The following is a 20,616-nucleotide window of genomic DNA, read 5'->3' as shown; positions in this document are numbered from 1 at the left end:
GGTAAAATCGGACAAATGAATGACTGAAGGACTCCACAACATCTCAAAACCTTTATTCTTGGGTAACACAGTGAAGGAAAAATGTAAATGTCTTAGAAAATGTACAGAGAAGTTTCACAATTTTACCAAGGAAGAGGAACTCAGTTCTGGAAATAGAGGCACAGTAGGACTAATCTTGAAATGAAAGTTGAGGCGATCTAACAGAGGAAAGGCCCAACAGATTATAGAGGAACGGTTTAACAGAACAGTTTGAGTGATCTAATTGATTTTCAACATGATGAGAGGTTTTGATGTATGCTTCTTATAAGATAATCATTTAGCAATGTTTTAATTAGAATCCATATTGCAGTAACTTTTATGTCATTGAACTTGTTATTTAATCAGTTGCCTTCAGGTATGAATGATATTATGTTAATAAATCCTGTTTATAAAAATATAGTAAGTCGATCAATGCTGCTAATTTCAATCAAGAATATTTCTGTCATTAAAAAATATGCAGTTTGCCCACTCCCACTGTACAGACGAGAGATTTTGATCAAGAGAAACTTATCTCTGCTGAGTGGGTCAATAAGCAAAGGTCACAGATTCAAAATAATCGGGAAAACAAAAATCTTGCGGGAAAATTAGGAGAAATGTGCTCCAAGTTGGGATCTAGAAAGAGCAGGTCTTAAGCAAAAATAAAGCCCTCAGCCTGCTGAACACATACTTAAGGATGAGGAATTCTTGGAGTTATGGAGAAACGGCAGGGATGAAGCAGAGTGGGAGGAAGAGCTTCCACAGAAACAATCAAATACTGTACTTTTTTGGGAATCAATTTTCTTCATTGATTCCAAAACTGCCAAAACCAATCACTCCATTTTGCTCCTCCTTTGCATCAACAAATCCTCCAATCAGACTGAGCTGCTGGAACGTTGACCGAACTTGTATCTTTGGTGTTTAGGAAACAAGTGCCAAAGTCCAGCAACCAGTCAATTGGTTGATTGTGAGTGACCAGGATTCTGCCGAATAACCAATCCAATCTGTTCTTTCCCACCATTTAGGAAAGATCCAATTGATAGAATCATTGGTTTCGCTGTAAAACTGTGGGGAAGGTTCCAGAAATGTTGATTGGAAGTTTGATGAGAGGCTGCCAGGCTTTCGACCAACCAAAGGCTTTTTCTGGTTTAAGATTTCAGACTCCACTCTTCAAAGCTGGTACTGGAGTTGCGTTGGGTGGAAGTTCTCTGGAATCGTGTCTGTGAAAGACGAAAGCAGAACAATTAAAGGGGGCTGAAGGCAAAGGCGGGGGGGAATAAAGAGGGATGCAGTGTGGGATCAGAAGGTGTGTGGACTTGCAAGAGAAGCATATTTTGAGTTGATTTTATTGTCACATGTGTTGGCGTACAGTGAAAAGTATTGTTTCTTGTGTGCTACACAGACAAAGTATACCGTTCACAGAGAAGGAAACAAGAGTGTGCAGAATGTAGTATTACAGCGCAGTTAGGGTGTACAGAAAGATCAACTTAATGTAGATCCATTCAAAAGTCTGACAGCAGACTTAATGCCCCATGGCTGTTTTAATTACTTAATTGTGGACAGTGACTGAATCGCATTACACTATAAGGAATCTCACAACACCAGGTTAAAGTCTAACAGGTTTATTTGGCAGCACAAGCTTTCGGAGTCTCAGGCTCCTTCTTCAAATGAATGCAGAGTTGTCCTCACCTGAAGAAGAAGCCTGAGACTCTGACAGCTAGTGCTGCCAAATAAACCTGTTGGACTTTAACCTGGTGTTGAGACTTCTTGCTGTGTTTACCCCAGGCCAATGCCAGCATCTCCACAACATTACACTATGGCTGCAAGCAGTTTCTTCAGCAAATTGGAAGTGTTGTTGGGCTTTATGTTTCTTTTGAGAAAACTAGCCTGTTCTTTAGATTAGGAGTGAGTGTAAAGATAGTGCATCCAGTGAGCAGACACTGCGGCTGTCACAGCACAGACTGTTAGTCCTTCAGTGTCTCTTCAATGGCATCTCCAGTATGGGGAAGCAGAAATCAGATGTGTAACGTGGGCAGTGGTCTTTCACATCCCCTATCTCCACTAGGCTGTGTCAGAGAACGAGACCAATGGAACCGGGAGTCCCTCAGTACTGTTTTGCCAATCGATGAGATCTTGAATGAGTCATGTTTTAACTCCATGGCTCCCTATCCCTTTGCAGACTCTGTATTTTCCTCACAACTTAATCTCCTTTCTAGCTTAGTATCATCAGTAGATTTGGCTATAATACAGATTGTAAATATTTGCATTCTCAGCATTGATCCTTGTGTCACGCCTCAAGTTACACTTTACTGGTCTGAAAGTGATCCATTTTAACCCAACTGTTACTTCCTGATAATTAGTCAATCCTCTAACCATGTTAATATATCACCTCCAATGCCATGACTTTGTGCAGTGACCCCTTATGTGGCACTTTATCAAATATCTTTTGGAAATTGAAATACTCTACATCTACTGGTTCCCTTTGATTCACCCTGCTTGTTACATTTGCAAAGAGCTTCAATAAATTTGTCAAACATGACTTCTTTTTCACAAATCCAGATTGACTCTGCCTGATTGTATTATAATTTTCTACATGTCTGGCAACTATCTCCTCAATAATGGATTCTAGCATTTTCCTAATGACAGTTCTAAGGGTAAGCTGTCGATAGTTCCCTGCGTTCTGTCTCCTCCTTTTCTTGAACAGATTTGCTACCTTTGTGGTATTCTAATATGCACTATAACAACTTCTTTTAAGACTTTAGGCTGCAGGCTATCAGGTCCAGGAGATTTATCAGCCCTTAGTCTCATTAATTTACCTTTCACGTGATCCTGATTGTTTAAATTCCTCCCTTTATCTCTTGATTTTCAACTATTATTGGGTTTTTTTGTGTCTTCTACCATGAAGATTGTTACAAAATACTCATATTAAGAAGGTGCAAAGAGAAAACTATTTAAAAATTAGTTTCCATTCCATATTCTCTTGTTCAAATTCTGTTTTTTAAAAAGATAGTCAAATGGTTAGACTGATAAAAATGGCTGGAATTGACCATGTGACAATAGTTCTGGAAGTTTCTGTGCAACTTTATAATGAACAAAAGCTAACTCATCAAACACTCGGAATGTTGAACCCTGTGTTGTATAAACATTCCAGCCAAGCCAGCACAAAAGGCTAGGCACCAAGAGGTCTGCACCAGCCAATCCTGGACAAAGGCAGAGCTCCAACTCTGTTAATAGTTCCACCATTACCTGTTCAAAATGCATTGGGTTTTAACAATAGCCTTAAACATCAGGCATTAGCCAAATGGTCAACCCCAAACCACCATGTCACATGACTGAGATTTGGACTTTAATTATACAGTGTTTGGACTCAGAGAAAACTGGACTCCAAGATAGCTGCCTGCCTCTGACCTCAAGCTCTCCCAAAGTTGGATCTGCAGAAAGAATTCTGGATCTCATTCAGAGTGACCCAATTCCCAGAATACTTTGCTGCATCTTCAGTTGTCTCAAACTGGACAAAAACCGGGAATTATACTGGACATTCTGAAAGAACCTTCTCAGGACACCGACTGACAAGACCCCGTGAATTAATACAAACACGGTTCTGATTTTTTTGTAAGTAACTCGCAATTTATAATTTCTTTCCCTTTCTTTCTCCGCTTTTCTATTTTGTTTGTTCGAGTGTGAATGTGTTCACAATCCTAGTTTTATTTTACCCTAAAGAATTTGCTGTGCGATTATTATCAACATTGTACCTCATAAACCAGGATTTGAGAAACTCGCCACAACCCAAACTCGAGAAGGGAAAAGATACTGGGGGAATTAAATTAAAAATTAAACCATTGGTCACAGGTAGTCGAGGGCACCTCGCTCTCCTGTCCACGACACAAGTCTCTGCTTTTCCCTCGTTTCCCATTACTAATTTCCCAGTCTCATTCTCTGAAGAACCAATGTTTATTTTAGTTACTGTCCTTTTTTATAAACTTGTAGCTCTCACTGTTTATTCTCCTCTTTCTTGCTAGTTTTCTCTCGTTCTAATTTCTCCCTCTATGTTTATTTTGTCAGCCTTTGCTGGTTTCTAAACTATTCCCAATCCGTTGGCCTATCACTGATCCTCACAGCATTGTACACATTTTCAATTTAACGCCATCATTAATTTCCTTGACCTTGGATGGTCTTTTCTTCTCAGAGTCTTTTGTTCTGAATGGAATATATCTTTGAGAGTCATAAAAAATAGAATATAAACCCGATATCATTCTAGTAAATCTACACACCGTCCCTGGTAAGGCCAATGTACCCTTCCCGATTCCTCAAATGGGGTCTGACTCGAGCTCCAGATAACATGCACCACCTCCATTTATATTCCATTGCAACAAAGATCAATACTCAGTTTATCTTTTGAATTGATTTTGTACACACGTAAGAACTAGGAGCAGGAGTAAGCCATCTGGCCGCTTGAGCCTGCTCTGCCATTCAGTAAGATCGTGGCTGATCTTTTTGTGGATTCAGCTCCTGTTACCCGCCTGCTCACCATAACGCTTAATTTCTTCACTATTCAAAAATTTATCTATCCTTGCCTTAAAAACGCGCACACACACCCCTAAATATCTCTGCTCCAGAACTACTTCATTGCAACTCTTGATAAATGTCCTACAGTCCCCTATGTCAGTGTGAAGTAATAATCCAGAGTTTTTCTCATCCCTTATTCATTGCCCTCAATCCTTACCACACTCACCCATCCTCCTCGCTCCCCCCCTTGACCTTTGACACCCCTCACCCCTCTCACCATTGCAGCGATACCGCAGGTTTGCCCAGATGATATTTTCCTGAGAGAAACTGAAGACTCCGAGTCTCCCGCCACGCATTGTGGTGTCAATGATTGTTCCGGAATCCGCCACAATCTCTGTTCCTTCAAACAAGCGCACTCTGCAAGAACAAAACACAGACTCAATGGCACGAGGGAAATGGGGAGGGGGGAAGAGGCTGAGGGAGGTGGGAGAGGGACAAGGGAGATGGGGAGGGAAGGTGAAGGTTCGGGAGCAGCGGGAGTTGATGTTGCAGAGGTGAAACACCTGGTGCACACATCCAACCTTATTGAAAGGACAGGCTTCCAATGGTATATTCTAACTCTTGCTCCCACCTGCCGCTCACTACAGCTTTCCCCAGTTTCTGTTCTGTGATGAAGTGATTGTCTATCCTAGAGGAAATGGGGGTTGGGCGAACACCTCCCCCTCCCTGCCAAAAATACCCCTTTGGCCTGTGACCTTTAACCCCTGGGGTGATGACCCTCGCCCCCTCCTCCCCCTCCACAGGGCTACGACTCACCTGATGTACCCCACTTGGGGACGATGCTGCAGGAACCACCGATAGGAAGTCTTGTCTTTCCATCCCACATTCCTGGGATCTTTCCACAGGAGCTTGACCTGATTACTGGTGTCTCCTGTGTGCCACAGGGCATTGCGGAGGTGTTCCCCTGGGCCAGTCTGAGATTTCACTGCCTGGACGGAGCAAGTTAAAACATTCCATCAGTAAAAGATCTGTTAGTTTATCGTGGATATTGTCACATATCCTTTCATCGTCATTACAAGCTGGGGAGTGCTGGACAACATTGAAAGTCTCCATTCAGTCAGGACGGCAGTGGGGTGAGATACCGCCCTCTGTGGGTAGTATAGAGAGATCAGAATCAACTTAAACACTAGCAGATGAAAGTTAATGCTACCTTCAGATAGACCAGTTTAAAAGGAGCTCCATTGTCCTTTTTTTTAGATTTAATCAATTAGATCCTTCTAATAGGTTCCATCAACATGCTTTAGCTATTACTGGTTAATCGTGGTTAACAAGTCAGCATAATAACATCTCTCTACTCACTATTGAGAACCCGTTGCTTTTTCCCCGTACATCTATAACAAGCCTGTTTATCACCTCCTGATAGTCACTCATTGATTCGTGATAATGCTCTATTTCTTTATCCCTTCCCATGGACAGTTAGTGAGATAATGTTTCACTGCCCAACAACCAATCCAGCTATAGCCAATATACAATGAGTATTAATGTATGGGATTTATATATTTGGAAGTTTAAATTCTGCCTGATGCACTGTCCCGGCAGCCTCCCACTGTGCTTAGAAAAATCACACAATTCTACATTCAGCCTGTTGCACCTATCCTGGTTCTTTGGAAGAATTAACCAATGAGTTCCAGTCCCTCCTGCTATTTCCTGATAAATTTCACCTCTGACATTACATTGAAGAATCTGAATGGAGATGAGCGGAAACATGAATAAGCAAAGTGGAAATATGCTGTGAAAGGTCAGAAAGATTTATTTCTACGAGACCAGAATACAAAAGTGAAGATGTAAATATCCAAGTTCAATTCCGGCCTTGGGTCACTGTCTGTGTGGAGTCTGCACTTCTCCCCATATCTGTGTGGGTTTCCTCCAGGTGCTCCAGTTTCCTCCCACAGTCCAAAGATGTGTGGGTTAGGTTGATTGGCCATGCTAAATTGTTCCTTAATGTCAGGGCATTAGCAGGGTAAATATGTGGGAATAGGGCCTGGGTCAGATTGCAATTAGTGCAGACTCAATGGGCTGAATGGCCTCCTGCATTGTAGGGATTCTATGTAAAGGTCGGTTAGATCACAGTTGGAGCTGGCAACACAGACTGGGAGTACGGAGTGACAGGCAAAGAGAAATTGGGCGACATGGAGACAGGGACATGGATAGGCAGGTGAGGTGGAGAGGGAAAGGGAGGAGAAGGTTACAGAATGAGGCACAAAGGAGTTAATACAGAGTGGGGATTTGTGCTGTATGCTGTGGGTCTAGACAGAGCCTGTGTTCTGCAGTCTGGATCCAGGGACTGCTTCATGAGTGAAGATGCAGACTGTGGATGGAGGGAAATCACTCACTTTAAGCTGGATTCCTGGATCAGCTACAGCACGGAATGGATTGGCTTGCCAATATGTCTGTTCTGTCTGTTTCCACATCACCACATAAAAGCTGGAACTGTCCTGATAGCCAAAGATAAACCCAGCGTAGTCATCGTCTGTCACTGTGTTAACATGAAAAGTGCCTTCAAAATCCACACCATTAAAGGCCGTGTAACCTGAGGAGAAAGAACAGATTCAGCAAGACAGAGGCCATGGCTTTTAGGTTGAGGTCTACACTGTTCCCATCCAACACTGCCAGGACAGGTACAGCATGGGGTTAGATACAGAGTAAAGCTCCCTCTACACTGTTCCCATCCAACACTGCCAGGACAGGTACAGCATGGGGTTAGATACAGAGTAAAGCTCCCTCTACACTGTTCCCATCAAACACTCTAACGACAGTGAAGTATTGATTCCATATTTAATTGACATCTCTGTTATCCAAAAGATAAAAAGATAGACAAATCTTACCAACAGCGAGCCCTGGGTCACTGTTCATTGTCTGGACAATCTCCATTCCCTGCAATGATCACAATAACCTTGAGTAATGGTTACAAATCTTAGACACATCTACAATAAACCACAAACTGTTTATAATCAAAGTTACAGTATGGCTGGAATATTTGTTTTGCAGTCACAGTTGTACCTATCTTAAAAGTACAGGGCTGCCTTTAAAGAGCTATGCAGAGATTGTGAGATTACCCTGAACTTGTAATAACATCAGGAAAGTCACTCTCTCAGCACAGGTCACTGTAACAATCGCCTGTAACCAGGTGCTGTAAATATTTTAAATTAACAACAAAAATCTCAAGTTGTCAGTTAGATCTGCCTGAATTGGATATTGCTGAATATCAGTGTTAGAACTAATGATTGACTGAATTTAATCGGATTGAATTTAATTAATATGAGTCTGACACAGGTGTTCTTGTTATCTAGGTGTTCCAGGATTGAGTGCAGGGCTAGGGAAATGGTGTCTGCTGTGGACATGTTGTGGTTGTGGATCCAAATAGTCTGGGGGGGCTGGAATTGATTTGTGCCATGACTAGCTTTTCGAAGCACTTCATAATGATAGATGTCAGAGTCACTGGATGATAGTCATTAAGGCACGCTGCTTTGTTTTTCTTAGGCACTGGAATGATGGTCGTCTTCTTGAAGCAGATAGTGGTACTTGGGGGTGGGTCTTACGCTGACAGATGTGGTACCCGGGAGTGGGTCTTACGCTGACAGATGTGGTACCCGGGAGTGGGTCTTACGCTGACAGATGTGGTATCTGGGAGTGGGTCTTACGCTGACAGATGTGGTACCCGGGAGTGGGTCTTACACTGACAGATGTGGTGCCCAGGAGTGGGTCTTACGCTGACAGATGTGGTACCTGGGAGTGGGTCTTACGCTGACAGATGTGGTACCTGGGAGTGGGTCTTACGCTGGCAGATGTGGTACCTGGTTCAAGACGACCCAGTTTGGGTCAATCTGTGCATCTCCTTCAGGGTCCAGAATCACAGTCTGATAGGCTCGAAAGTCGGTGAGTGCAATCTGAGCGTTCTCCGGACAAACATCGATAACATCAATAACTTTGTCAGCATCAAAATCTCCTTCACAGGCATCCCCCGTCCCATCACCTGTGATTCAAAGGAGATGATTAACTTGAGGATCACAAATTAACTCAGTAGCCCAAACAATCTGAGATATTCCTAACCCTAACCCTAAAACTAACCCAAACCCAACCCATAAACCAACATTTACCCTTAAACCAACCCCTAACTCTAACCCAATTCCTATCCCTAACCCAACCACTAACGCTAACCCAACCCCAAATCCTGTACCAAACCCAACCCTAATTGTAACTCTAAGCCCTAGCCCTAACTCCAAACAAAATCCCAACCTAAATCCTAACCCAATCACTGACTCTAACCCAACCCCTATCCCATAACCCAACTCCAAATCCTGAATCAAACCATAACCTTAACCCTAAACCCAAATCCAACCCTAATTGTAACTCTAATCAAAACCCTAACCCTAATTCTAAACAAAATCCCAACTCAATCCCCACATTAAATCCTAACCCCCCCCCCCCAACCCATTAACTCACACATTATGGCTACATTTGCTCTGTCAGAACAATCCCAAACTAATCCCACTGCCTCAATCACTTTCTCACTGCCCCTCTCCCCCTTACTCTCTGCCCCACTCTCTCCCTCTCACTGCCACACTCCCTTTCTTCCCTCTGCTCCATTCTATCTCTGAGACTGGGCAAAGGCAGAGACAGATGGAGAGAGACAAAGACAGACAAAGGCCAAAGACAGAAGGAAAGAGAGATAGAGAAAGTCAATCACTCACGATCATAATCTTCTTGTGTTGGATTAGCTACAAGCCGACAATTGTCCGGTCCAGGTGAGAAGGTGTCAGGAATTCCATCATTATCGTCATCATCATCACACTCATCACCCATTCCATCCCTGTCTGTGTCTAGCTGGGAGCTGTTAATGACTGTCGGACAATTATCTCTGGAATCCTGATGTCCATCGCCGTCACTGAGTGCAGAATGATAACATCCCAACTATTGATGGTAATATGAACACAGCATCGTACTCAGCACACATCCACACACACACACACACACACACACACACCCCCACAGACCCACACACAAATGCGCGTACACACACACAGACCCACACACACATGCACGAACACACACAACACACACAAATGCACATGCACAAATCTACACCAAATCTCCCATCCACCCCCCCCCCCCCCCCACCCCCATACACACATGGACATCACTGCAGGAGTTCCTCAGGGTTAGTGTCCAAGACCCAATCATCTTCAGCTGCTTCATCAATGACTTTCCCTCCGTCATAAGGTCAGAAATGGGGATGTTCGCCGATGATTGCACAATGTTCAGCACTATTCCGAGTCCTTGGATACTGAAGCAATCCATGTCCAAATGCAGCAAGACCTGGACAATATCCAGGTTCAGGTTGTCTTTCAACAAGTTTACCCAGAGGATGCAGCAACATTCTGAGACAAATCAAAGTGTGACTTCACAGGAAAACAGATAAGTGACTGAAATATTCACCAACCAATCACTTATCTTAAAACTCTGTGTCATTTATTTGTAGTTTGTAAGGGACAATCCAGTGGTCCACAGTCCATGAAGGTACCAGTGGGATAAGTAGAAGCAGGAAAGTGGTTTTTCTCAGGAGCCTGAGCAGCTAGAGACTAAATTATAAAGCAAAAGCTCAAAGGTAATAATGTGTGGATTGTTATCTGAACCACAAAACAAATAAAATGCGTGATTCAAAGATTAACGTGCAAGAAATGGGTTTTGATTCCTGTGGCATTGGCTGAAATATTGGGGAAAAGGGGAGCTGCATCACTGGGATAGTTTTCACTTGAACCGTGTTGGGACCAGTGTTCTGCAGAGTTGTATAACTGGGAGGGAGGGGTTAGAGAGGGCTTTAAACTAAAGAGTGGGGAGGGCGAGGGATCAAGTTTGGGAAATTGTAATAAACTAAATAGAAAAGACATGGTGAAAGAGCAAGGGAGAAATGAGAAAAATGATGATCAGAGTTTGACTGTAAGAGGATCAACCAAATGCTCTGATCTTGGATGCACAAAGCAAATGGCATCGCAAATCAAAATCAGTATGGATGATGTGGGAGGCGTTACAGAGTCTTAGCTGCAAGTTGACAAAAGAATCAGAGATAAATATTGAAAGGTACAGGGCATTTAGGAAGGACAGGAAATTAGGAAATGGGGGGGGAAGAGGGGTAGCTCTGTTAATCAAGGATGATATCGGCACAATAGAGAGAGAGAGATCAGAATGTAGAATCAGCTTGGGTGGAGATGAGAAATAGTAAAGCTGACATGTCACTGGTGGGAGTAGTTTCTAAGCTCCCTAAGAGTAACCACATTGTAAGACGGGATCTACAGAAAGAAATAAAAGAGGCTTGTGCGAAAGATACAGTGATAAACATGGTATTTTAATCTACATGTAGATTGGATAAATCAGTTTGGCAAAGATAGTCTGGGTATTGGGTCCATAGTGTTTTTGTACAGTTTCTTAGAGCAGCATGTTTTAGTACCAACCAGAGAATAGGCTATTCTAGATCACGTAATGTGCAATGAGACACAATTAATTAATGACCTAATTGTAAAGGCATCTCCTTGGTAGCAGCAATCATAACATGACTGAATGTCACATTACATGTGAGGGAGAGAGGAATGGATCTACCTCTGATATTTTAAATTTAAATAAAAGTGCAATTAAGACAAAGCTAGCTAAAGTGAGTGGAGTGAAGGTCAGTAGAGATGTAGTGACAGATATTTAAGGAAATGTTTCAAAATATTTAGAGGAAATATATTCCAGTGAGAAAGGCAGACTTTAAGGACAGGGCAGATGATCTATTGGTAACTAAGGAGGTTAAAAATATTATCAGATGAAAGAAAAACATATAATTCCATAAAGATGAGTGGCAGGTCAAAAGGTTGGACAGAATATAAAGTCATGATGTGGGTATGCCGGCGTTGGACTGGCGTAAACACAGTAAAAAGTCTGACAACACCAGGTTTTAGTCAAACCTGGTGTTGTCAGACTTTTTACAGAATATAAAGAACAGCAAATGATGACTGAAAGGTTTTTAATCAGTAAGGGAATTGAGGGTTATGGGGATAAGGCGGGAAATGGGGAGTTGAGGGTTATCACATCTAATTAATCATGATCTCATTCAATGGCGGAGTGGACTCGATGGGCCGAATGGCATACTTCTGCTCCTATGTTTTCTGGTCTATGGGAGGGAAACATTAGAATATGAGAGAAAGCTAACTAGAAATATAAAAACAGGTAGTAAGAGTTTATTTAAAAAGAAAAAGGTAAAGTAACGTGAATGTTCGTTTTCTAGAGACTTAAAATGGGGAAATAACAAAAAATAAAGAATTGGCAGTTGAATGGAATAGATATTTTGTGTCTTCATCATGGACGATACAAATACCATTCCAGAAATAATTGCAAATCAGGTGAGAGGGAGGGAGAAGCTTGGAACAATTATAATCACCAGGAAAAGGTTACTGAGAAAATTATTCGATTTAAAAGCTGACAAGTCTCCAGGTTCTGGTGGACTTCATCCTAGGACCTGAAAAGAAAGTGTCTGCTGAGATTTCAGACACATTGGTTTTAACTTTCCAAAATTCCCAAGACTCTGGAAGGTCCCATCAATATTGGAAAATAGGGAATGTGGCTCCCTCTATTCCAGAAAGGAGGGAGAGAACAGGAAGCTGCAAGCTGACTAGCATAAAATCTGTCACAGAGAAAATGCTGGAATCTGTTATTAAGGCACTTAGCAAATATTAATGGAATCAGACAGAGTCAAAGTGGCTTTGTGAAAGGGAATTTATTTATTGGATCTCTTTGAGAAAGCAACAAGCAACATGGATAAAGAGAACCTGTGGATGTGATGAACTTGAATTTCCAGAAGGTGTTTGTCAAGGTGCCACATCAAAGATTATTATGCAAAATAAAAGCTCATGATGCAAGGGGTTAGTTAACAGGAAACAGAGAGTAGGCATAAATAGATTATTCTCCAATTGGCAAAATGCGACAAGCAGAGGGATCAGTGCTGAGGCCTCAACTGTTTATTACCTATATCAATGTCTTGGGTGAAGGACCCAAATGTATCGTTAATAACTTTTCTGATGACACAAAGAAAGGTGGGAAAGTAAGTTGTGAGAAGGACATAAGATATCTGCAAAGGGATATAGACAAGTTAAATGAATAGGAAAAGTACTGGCAGATGGAGTATAGTGTGGAAAATGTGAACTTGTCCACTTTAGCTTAAAGAATAGAAAAACAGCATATTATTGAAATGGAGAGATACTGCAGAACTCCGAGGTACAGAGGGATCTGGGTGTCTGGTGCATGAATCACAAAGTTAGGCTGCAGGTACAGCAAGCGATTAGGAAGGAAAATGAAATGTTGTTTATTGCAAGGGGAGTGAAATATAAAAGCACAGATGTCTTGCTACAGTTGTACAAGATGTTGTTGAGACCACATCTAGAATATTGTGTACAGTTTTGGTCTCTTTATTGAAGAAAGGATATAAATATGTAAGAAATAGTTCACCTGATTGCTTCTGGGGAGATCGGAAGTGGGGGAGAGTGTTATCTTATGAGGAAAGGTTGGGCCTGTACCCATTGGAGTTTAGAAGATTGAGAGGTAATCTTATTGAAACATATACGATCCTGAGGGGACTTGGCAGGATGGATGCTGAAAAGATTGTTGGAAAAACTAGAACCAGCTGATATGGTTTAAAAATAAGGGCCTCCCACACAAAGCAGAGATGAGAAGATTTTTTTTTCTCTGTTGTGAATCTTTGGAACTCTGTTCCCCAAGGAACGGTGGAAGTGGGGTCAATAGATCTTACACTAACAAAGAGCCAATGGCTATTGGGGGAGGAGAAATGTAGAGCAGAGTCCACAATCAGATCAGCCATGACCTTATTGAATAGTGAAGCAGGCTTGAGGGGCTGAATGGCCCACTCCTATTTCTAATAAATACGTTTGCATGTTCTCGTGTACATCTGCACCACACAAGTGCAAGGCAATATCATCTCCAAGAAAAGATAATCTAACCATCGCCCCTTGACATTTAATGGCATTACTCCAATCCCTCAACATCCTGGGGGTTACCATCGATCAGAAACTGAACTTGACCAACTATATAAAAACTGTGACTACAAGAGCAGGTCAGAGACTGGGAATTCTGAGGCAAGTAACTCATCTCTTGATTCCCAAAACATGTCCACCATCTACAAGGCACAAGTCAGGAGTGCGATGAAATACGCCCCATTTGTCTGGATGGGTGCAGCTCCAACAACACTGAAGAATGTCAGTTAACCTCCTTATGACTCCTTATGTTCTTTTCTCAACTTATCTTCCTACTCAAAATTGTGTCATCAGAAAATTGAGCTCCCAGACATTCAGTCCCTTCATCCAAGTCATTGATATCAATGTTACTTGTTTGAGGCTTCAGCACTGATCTCTCAGGCACTCCACTCATCGTAACTTGCCAACCAGAAAATGATCTATTTATGCCATCTCCCTATTTCTGTTAGCTAACCAGTTCTTCATCCAGAACAAAGCAACCCACTAGTTGTCACTTATCCTTCACCTTCACCACCAATGCACAGTACTAGCCGTGTGTACCAGCTACAAGATGCACTGCAGGAACTTGTCAAGCCCCAAAACACATGACTTCTACCACCTAGAAATACAAGGGCCACAGATGTATGGGAACACTATCAGCTGTGAGTTCCCTCCAAGAGGAATACTGACTCCCCTTCTCACAGCACTGTAGGTGCACGTATACCACATGGACTGCTACAGTTCAAGAAGGCAGCTCACCACCACCTTCTCAAGGGCTGGATAATAAATTCTGGCCTTGCCAACCATGTTCACATCCCATGAACAACTGAAAAAACATATGCACTCTCTCACACACACACACACGAACACACACACACACACACACACACGAGCGTGCACGTACATACACACGCACATACACACACACATTGACACACACACACTCTCTCACACACACAAACATTGAGACACACGCACAACACACTCTCACACCCACAGAAGCGCGTGCTGAATTCAGTGCAACTGGAATCTCAAATCACAACAACTGCAACAATCAATCTATTCCTCACAGGTCATGGACTGTTTCACTTCTCATCTGTGCAAACATATATTCATGTGTTTTAACATTTTCTTACCGTTGGTAGTTAATAAACTCACTCTAACTCCAGAAAGCCTGGTTAAATTGGCTCCTTCTAAAATATATATGTTGGGACGGGAAAAGGCAGAGGGAGGGATTGTTTCTTCAGGTTAATCTTGTTGCGACCAGCAGAGGGGGTTTAATAAAAGCAGCCAGTTCATTATCCCTCACCTGTACACAAAAACTCAGGGATATTCCAGCCAAGCCATAGCAAATAGAGAGGTGTTACCTGGATTAACAAATTTGGGGATCCTCACCTAGGCACTGTATATATACACACACACATGTACAGACACACACGCACACATACATACACACACACACCCACACGCACAAGGCTGGCAGAAGTTGGGAACCCTGGATGACTTGGGATATTGAGGCCTGGTCAAGATGAATAAGGAGGCCCATGACATGCATAGGCAACTGGGATCAAGTGAATTCCTTGAAGAGTATAGGGGGTGTAGGAGTAGAGTTAAGAGAGAAATCAGGAGGGCAAAAGGGGGACACAAGATTGTTTCGGCAGATAAGGCAAAGGAGAATCCAAAAAGATTCTACAAATAAATAAAGGGCAACAAGGGAGAGAGTAGGGCCTCTTAAGGATCAACAAGGTCATCTATGTGCTGATCCACAAGAGATGGGTGAGATCCTAAATTACTTTTTCTCATCAGTATTTACTGTTGAGAAAAGCTTGGTTGTTAGGGAGCTTGGGGAAATAAATATTAATGTCTTGAGGAATGTGCATATTACAGAGAAGGAGGTACTGGAAGTCTTAAAGCGCATCAAGGTAGATAAATCCCCGAGACCTGATGAAGTGTATCCCAGGACATTGTGGGAGGTTAGGGAGGAAATTGCAGGTCCCCTAGCCGAGATATTTGAATCATCGATAGTCACGGGTGATGTGCCTGAAGATTGGAGAGTGGCAACTGTTGTGCCTTTGTTTAAAAAGGGTGGAGGGGAAAGCCTGGGAACTACAGGCCAGTTAGCCTCACTTCTGTGGTGGGTAAATTGTTGGAACGTGTTTTGAGAGACTGGATCTACAGGCATTTAGAGATGCAAGGACTGATTAGGGATAGATAGCATGGCTTTGTGAGTGGAAAATCATATCTCACAAATTTGATTGAGTTTTTTGAAGGGGTAACCAAGAAGGTAGATGAGGGCAGTGCAGTTGATGTTGTCTATATGGACTTTAGCAAGGCTTTTGACAAGGTACCGCATAGTAGGTTGTTGCATAAGGTAAATCTCACGGGATCCAGAGTGAGGTATCTAAATGGATACAAAATCGGCTTCTTGACAGAATAAAAAATCTCACAACATTAGGTTAAAGTCCAACAGGTTTATTTGGTAGTAATCGCCACTAGCTTTCGGAATACTGTTCTTTCATCAGATGAGTGGAGAGTTCTGATCACAAATAGGGCATATAAAGGCACACACAGTTTACAGAATACTGATTAGAATGTGACTCTTTACAGCTAATCTGCTATTCAAGTCTTAAAGGTGCAGACAGTGTGAGTGGAGATAGCATTAAGCATGGGTTAAAGAGTATTGTCTTCAGACAGGACAGTAACTGAGATGTTGCAAGTTCAGGCAAGTCATGGGGGTTACAGATAGTGTGACATGAACCCAAGATCCCGGTTGAGGCCATCCTCATGTGTGCGGAACTTGGCTATCAGTTTCTGCTCAGCGACTCTGCGCTGTTGTATGTTGTGAAGGCCGCCTTGGAAACGTTTACCCAAAGATCAGAGGCTGAATGCCCGTGACCGCTGAAATGTTCACCAACAGGAAAGGAACAGTCTTGCCTGATGATTGTTGAGCGGTGTTTGCTCATCCATTGTCGTAGCGTCTGCATGTCTGCCCAATGTACCATGCCTCAGAACATCCTTTCCTGCAGCGTATCAGGTAGACAACTTTGGCCGATTTGTAACAGTATGTACTGTGTACCTGGTGGATGGTATTCTCACGTGAGATGATGGCATCCTTGTCGATGGTCCGGCATGTCTTGCAGAGGTTGCTGTGGCAGGATTGTGTAGTGTTTGTGGTCACTGTTCTCCTGAAGGCTGGGTAGTTTGCTGTGGACAATGCTCTGTTTGAGGTTGTGCGGTTGTTTGAAGGCAAGAAGTTGGGGTATGGGGATGGCTTTGGCGAGATGTTCATCTTCATCAATGACATGTTGAAGGCTCCGGAGAAGTTGTTGTAGCTTCTCCGCTCTGGGGAAGTACTGGACGGCGAAGGGTACTCTGTCCCGTGTTTGACTTCTGAGGAGGTCGGTGCGGTTTTTCGCTGTGGCGCATCGGAACTGTCGATCGATGAGTCGACCGCCATATCCTGTTCTTATGAGGGCATCTTTCAGCATCTGGAGGTATCTGTTGCAATTCTCCTCATCTGAGCAGATCCTGTCTATACGGAGGGCTTGTCCATAGGGGATGGCTTCTTTAACGTGTTTAGGGTGGAAGCTGGAGAAGTGGAGCATCGTGAAGTTATCTGTGGGCTTGCGACACAGTGAGGTGCTGAGGTGAGTGTCCTTAATGGAGCATTAAGGATGTCCTGAGGCATGGTACATTGGGTAGACCATGCAGACGCTACGACAACGGATGAATGAACACCGCTCGACAATCACCAGGCAAGACTGTTCCCTTCCTGTTGGCGAACACGTCAGCGGTCATGGGCATTCGGCCTCTGATCTTCAGGTAAACATTTCCGAGGCAGCCTTCACGACATACAACAGTGCAGAGTCGCTGAGCAGAAACTGATAGCCAAGTTCCGCACACGAGGATGGCCTCAACCGGGATCTTGGGTTCATGTCGCACTATCTGTAACCCTCATGATTTGCCTGAACTTGCAACATCTCACTTACTGTCCTGTCTGGAGACAATACACATCTCTATAACATATGCTTAATGCTATCTCCACTCACACTCTCTGCACCTTTAAGACTTGAGTAGCAGATTAGCTGTAAAGAGTCACATTCTAATCAATCGTCTATAAATTGTGTGTGCCTTTCTATGCCCTGTTTGTGATCAGAACTCTCCACTCACCTGACGAAGGAACAGCATTCTGAAAGCTAGTGACATTTACTACCAAATAAACCTGTTGGACTTCAACCTGGTGTTGTGAGACTTCTTAAGTGTGTTTACCCCAGTCCAATGCCAGCATCTCCACTTCTTGACAGAAGCCAGAGGGTGGTTATAGAGAATTCTTTTTTGAACTGGAGGCCTGTGACCAGCAGTGTGCCTTAGGGATCAGTGCTGGGTCCACTGTTATTTCTGATTTATATTAATGATTTGGATGAGAATATAGAAGGCATGGTTAGCAAGTTTTGCAGACAACAATAAGATTGGTGGCATAGTGGACAGTGAAGAAAGTTATCTCCAATTGCAACGCGACCTTGATCAATTGGACCAGTGGGCTGATGAATGGCAGATGGAGTTTAATTTAGACAAATGCAAGGTGATGCATTTTGGTAGATTGAACCAGGGAGGACTTAATCAGTTAATGCTAGGGCGTTGGGGAGAGTTACAGAACAAAGAGATCTGGGGGTATATGTTCATAGCTCCTTGAAAGTATACTTGGTTTCATCGGTCAGAACATTGAATACAGGAGTTGGAATGTCTTGTTGAAGTTGTACAGGACATTGGTAAGGCCACACTTGGAATACTGTGTGCAATTCTGGTCACCCTATTATGGAAAGGATATTATTAAACTAGAAATAGATAGATAAATAGATGAGGGCAGTGCAGTTGATGTTGTCTACATAGACTTTAGCAAGGCCTTTGACAAGGTACTGCATGATAGGTTTATTGCATTTCGTTAAATCTTACAAGATCTAGGGTGAGATATCTAAATGGATATAAAATTGGCTTCTTAACAGAAGCCAGGGGGTGGTTGTAGAGAGTTGTTTTTCAAATTGGAGGCCTGTGACCAGCAGTGTGCCTCAGGGATCAGTGCTGGGTCCAGTGTTATTTGTCATTTATATTAATGATTTGGATGAGAATACAGGAGACATGGTTAGTAAGTTTGTAGATGACAATAAGATTGGTGGCATAGCGGACAGTGAAGAAAATTATCTCCAATTGCAATGGGATCTTGATCAATTGGGCCAGTGGGCTGACGAATGGTACATAGAGTTTAATTTAGACAAATGTGAGGTGATACATTTTGGTAGATTGAACTAGGGCAGGACTTATTCAGTTAATGGTAGGGCACTGGGGACAGTTACAGAACAAAGAAATCGAGGGATACATGTTCATAGTTCCTTGGAAATGGAGTCACAGGTGGACAGAGTGGTGAAGAAGGCATTCGGCATGCTTGGTTTCATCGGTCAGAACATTGAATACAGACGTTGGAACATCTTGTTGAAGTTGTACAAGACATTGGTAAGGCCACTCTTGAAATACTGTGTGCAGTTCTAGTCACCCTATTATAGAAAGGATATTATTAAACTAGAAAGAGTGCAGAAAAGATTTACTAGGATGCTACCGGGATTTGATAGTTTGGGTTATAAGGAGAGGCTGGATAGACTGGGACTTTTTTCTCTGGGATGTAGGAGGCTGAGGGATGATCTTATAGAGGTCTATAAAATAACGAGGGGCACAGATCAGCTAGATACTCAATATCTTTTCCCCAAAGGTTGGGGAGTCTAAAACTAGAGGGCATAGGTTTAAGGTGAGAGGGGAGAGATACAGAAGCGTCCAGAGGGGCAATTTTTTCACACAGGGTGGTGAGTGTCTGGAACAAACTGTCAGAGGTAGTAGTAGAGATGGGTACAATTTTGTCTTTTAAAAAGCATTTAGATAGTTACATGGGTACGATGGGTATAGAAGGATATGGGCCAAATGTGGGCAGTTGGGATTAGCTTAGGGTTTTGAAAAAATGGGCGGCATGGACAAATTGGGCCAAAGAGCCTGTTTCCATGCTGTAAATCTCTGACTCTATATACTTGTATACACACACACACACACACACACACACACACACACACACACACACACACACACACACACACACACACACACACACACACACACACACACTATCCTCTTATTGCCTCTATATCCCCAGCTGAGTGGGTGCTCAGTAGTGAGGATTGTTGGACTGAAGTTGTGAATAATCTTTCTCAAAGTCACTCTGTTCCTGTTTTAATTACCTGTTGTATACACAACTTCCCCACTCAGTTTCAAGATGGAGCCTGCACCCTTACCTGTCAGTGTTTGTGTCACAGGAATCACCTACAAGGTCATCATCATGGTCCACCTGGAAAAATCAGTATCAAAATAACCCTCAAATCCAGACCATTAAATCCCACTCATCCCAGCTCATTGAGCACAGACAGAGGCGCCCCCTAGAGAGACAGCGAGAGACCCCCAGGGAGATGGCGAGAGACCCCCAGGGAGACGGCGAGAGACCCCCAGAGAGATGGCGAGAGACTCTCAGAGAGATGGCAAGAGACCCCCAGAGAGACGGCAAGAGACCCCCCCCCAGAGGGATGGCGAGAGACCCCCCCAGAGAGATAGCGAGAGACCCCTAAAGAGACAGCGAGAGAACCATTACAGAGATGGTGAGAGAACCCCCAGAGAGACGGCGAGGGAACCCCAGGGAGATAGTGAGAGACCCCCAGAGAGACAGCGAGAGACCCCCAGAGAGACAGCGAGACCCCCCCAGAGAGACGGAGAAAGCCCCCCAGAGAGACGGCGAGAGAACCCCAGAGAGACAGCGAGAGACCCTCAGAGACACGGTGAGAGAACCATCACAGAGATGGTGACAGACCCCCACGGAGCTGGTGATAGACTCCCAGAGAGACAGTGAGAGACCCTCAGGCAGACAGCGAGAGACCACCAAGAGAGATGGCACGAGACCCCCAAGAGATGGAGAGAGACTCCCAGGGAGACAGTGAGAGACCCCCAG

The 20,616-nt window shown here is 43.3% G+C and overlaps 1 protein-coding gene across 1 annotated transcript in view; it reads right to left on the bottom strand.

The window, feature by feature from the left end:
- Positions 1–37: 37 nt before the first annotated feature.
- Positions 38–20,616, bottom strand: part of comp (cartilage oligomeric matrix protein) — a 46,201-nt gene continuing 25,622 nt past the window's right edge. Inside the window, exons 12-19 of the mRNA XM_080213125.1 lie at positions 19,913–19,965; positions 9,273–9,466; positions 8,376–8,554; positions 7,407–7,455; positions 6,915–7,111; positions 5,338–5,510; positions 4,799–4,938; positions 38–1,235 (exon numbers count right to left, since the gene is read on the bottom strand). Of these exons, the coding sequence (XP_080069251.1) occupies positions 1,186–1,235; positions 4,799–4,938; positions 5,338–5,510; positions 6,915–7,111; positions 7,407–7,455; positions 8,376–8,554; positions 9,273–9,466; positions 19,913–19,965 (1,035 nt within the window). The 3' untranslated portion in view covers positions 38–1,185. The remainder of the gene's footprint in view (positions 1,236–4,798; positions 4,939–5,337; positions 5,511–6,914; positions 7,112–7,406; positions 7,456–8,375; positions 8,555–9,272; positions 9,467–19,912; positions 19,966–20,616) is intronic.

This window comes from Carcharhinus amblyrhynchos, chromosome 26 (genome assembly GCF_965287045.1).
Source record: "Carcharhinus amblyrhynchos chromosome 26, sCarAmb.v2.hapA, whole genome shotgun sequence".
Classification (NCBI taxonomy): Eukaryota; Metazoa; Chordata; class Chondrichthyes; order Carcharhiniformes; family Carcharhinidae; genus Carcharhinus; species Carcharhinus amblyrhynchos.
The sequence above is the reverse complement of the archived record's forward strand: the minus strand, read 5'-3'. Positions and strand labels throughout refer to the sequence as shown.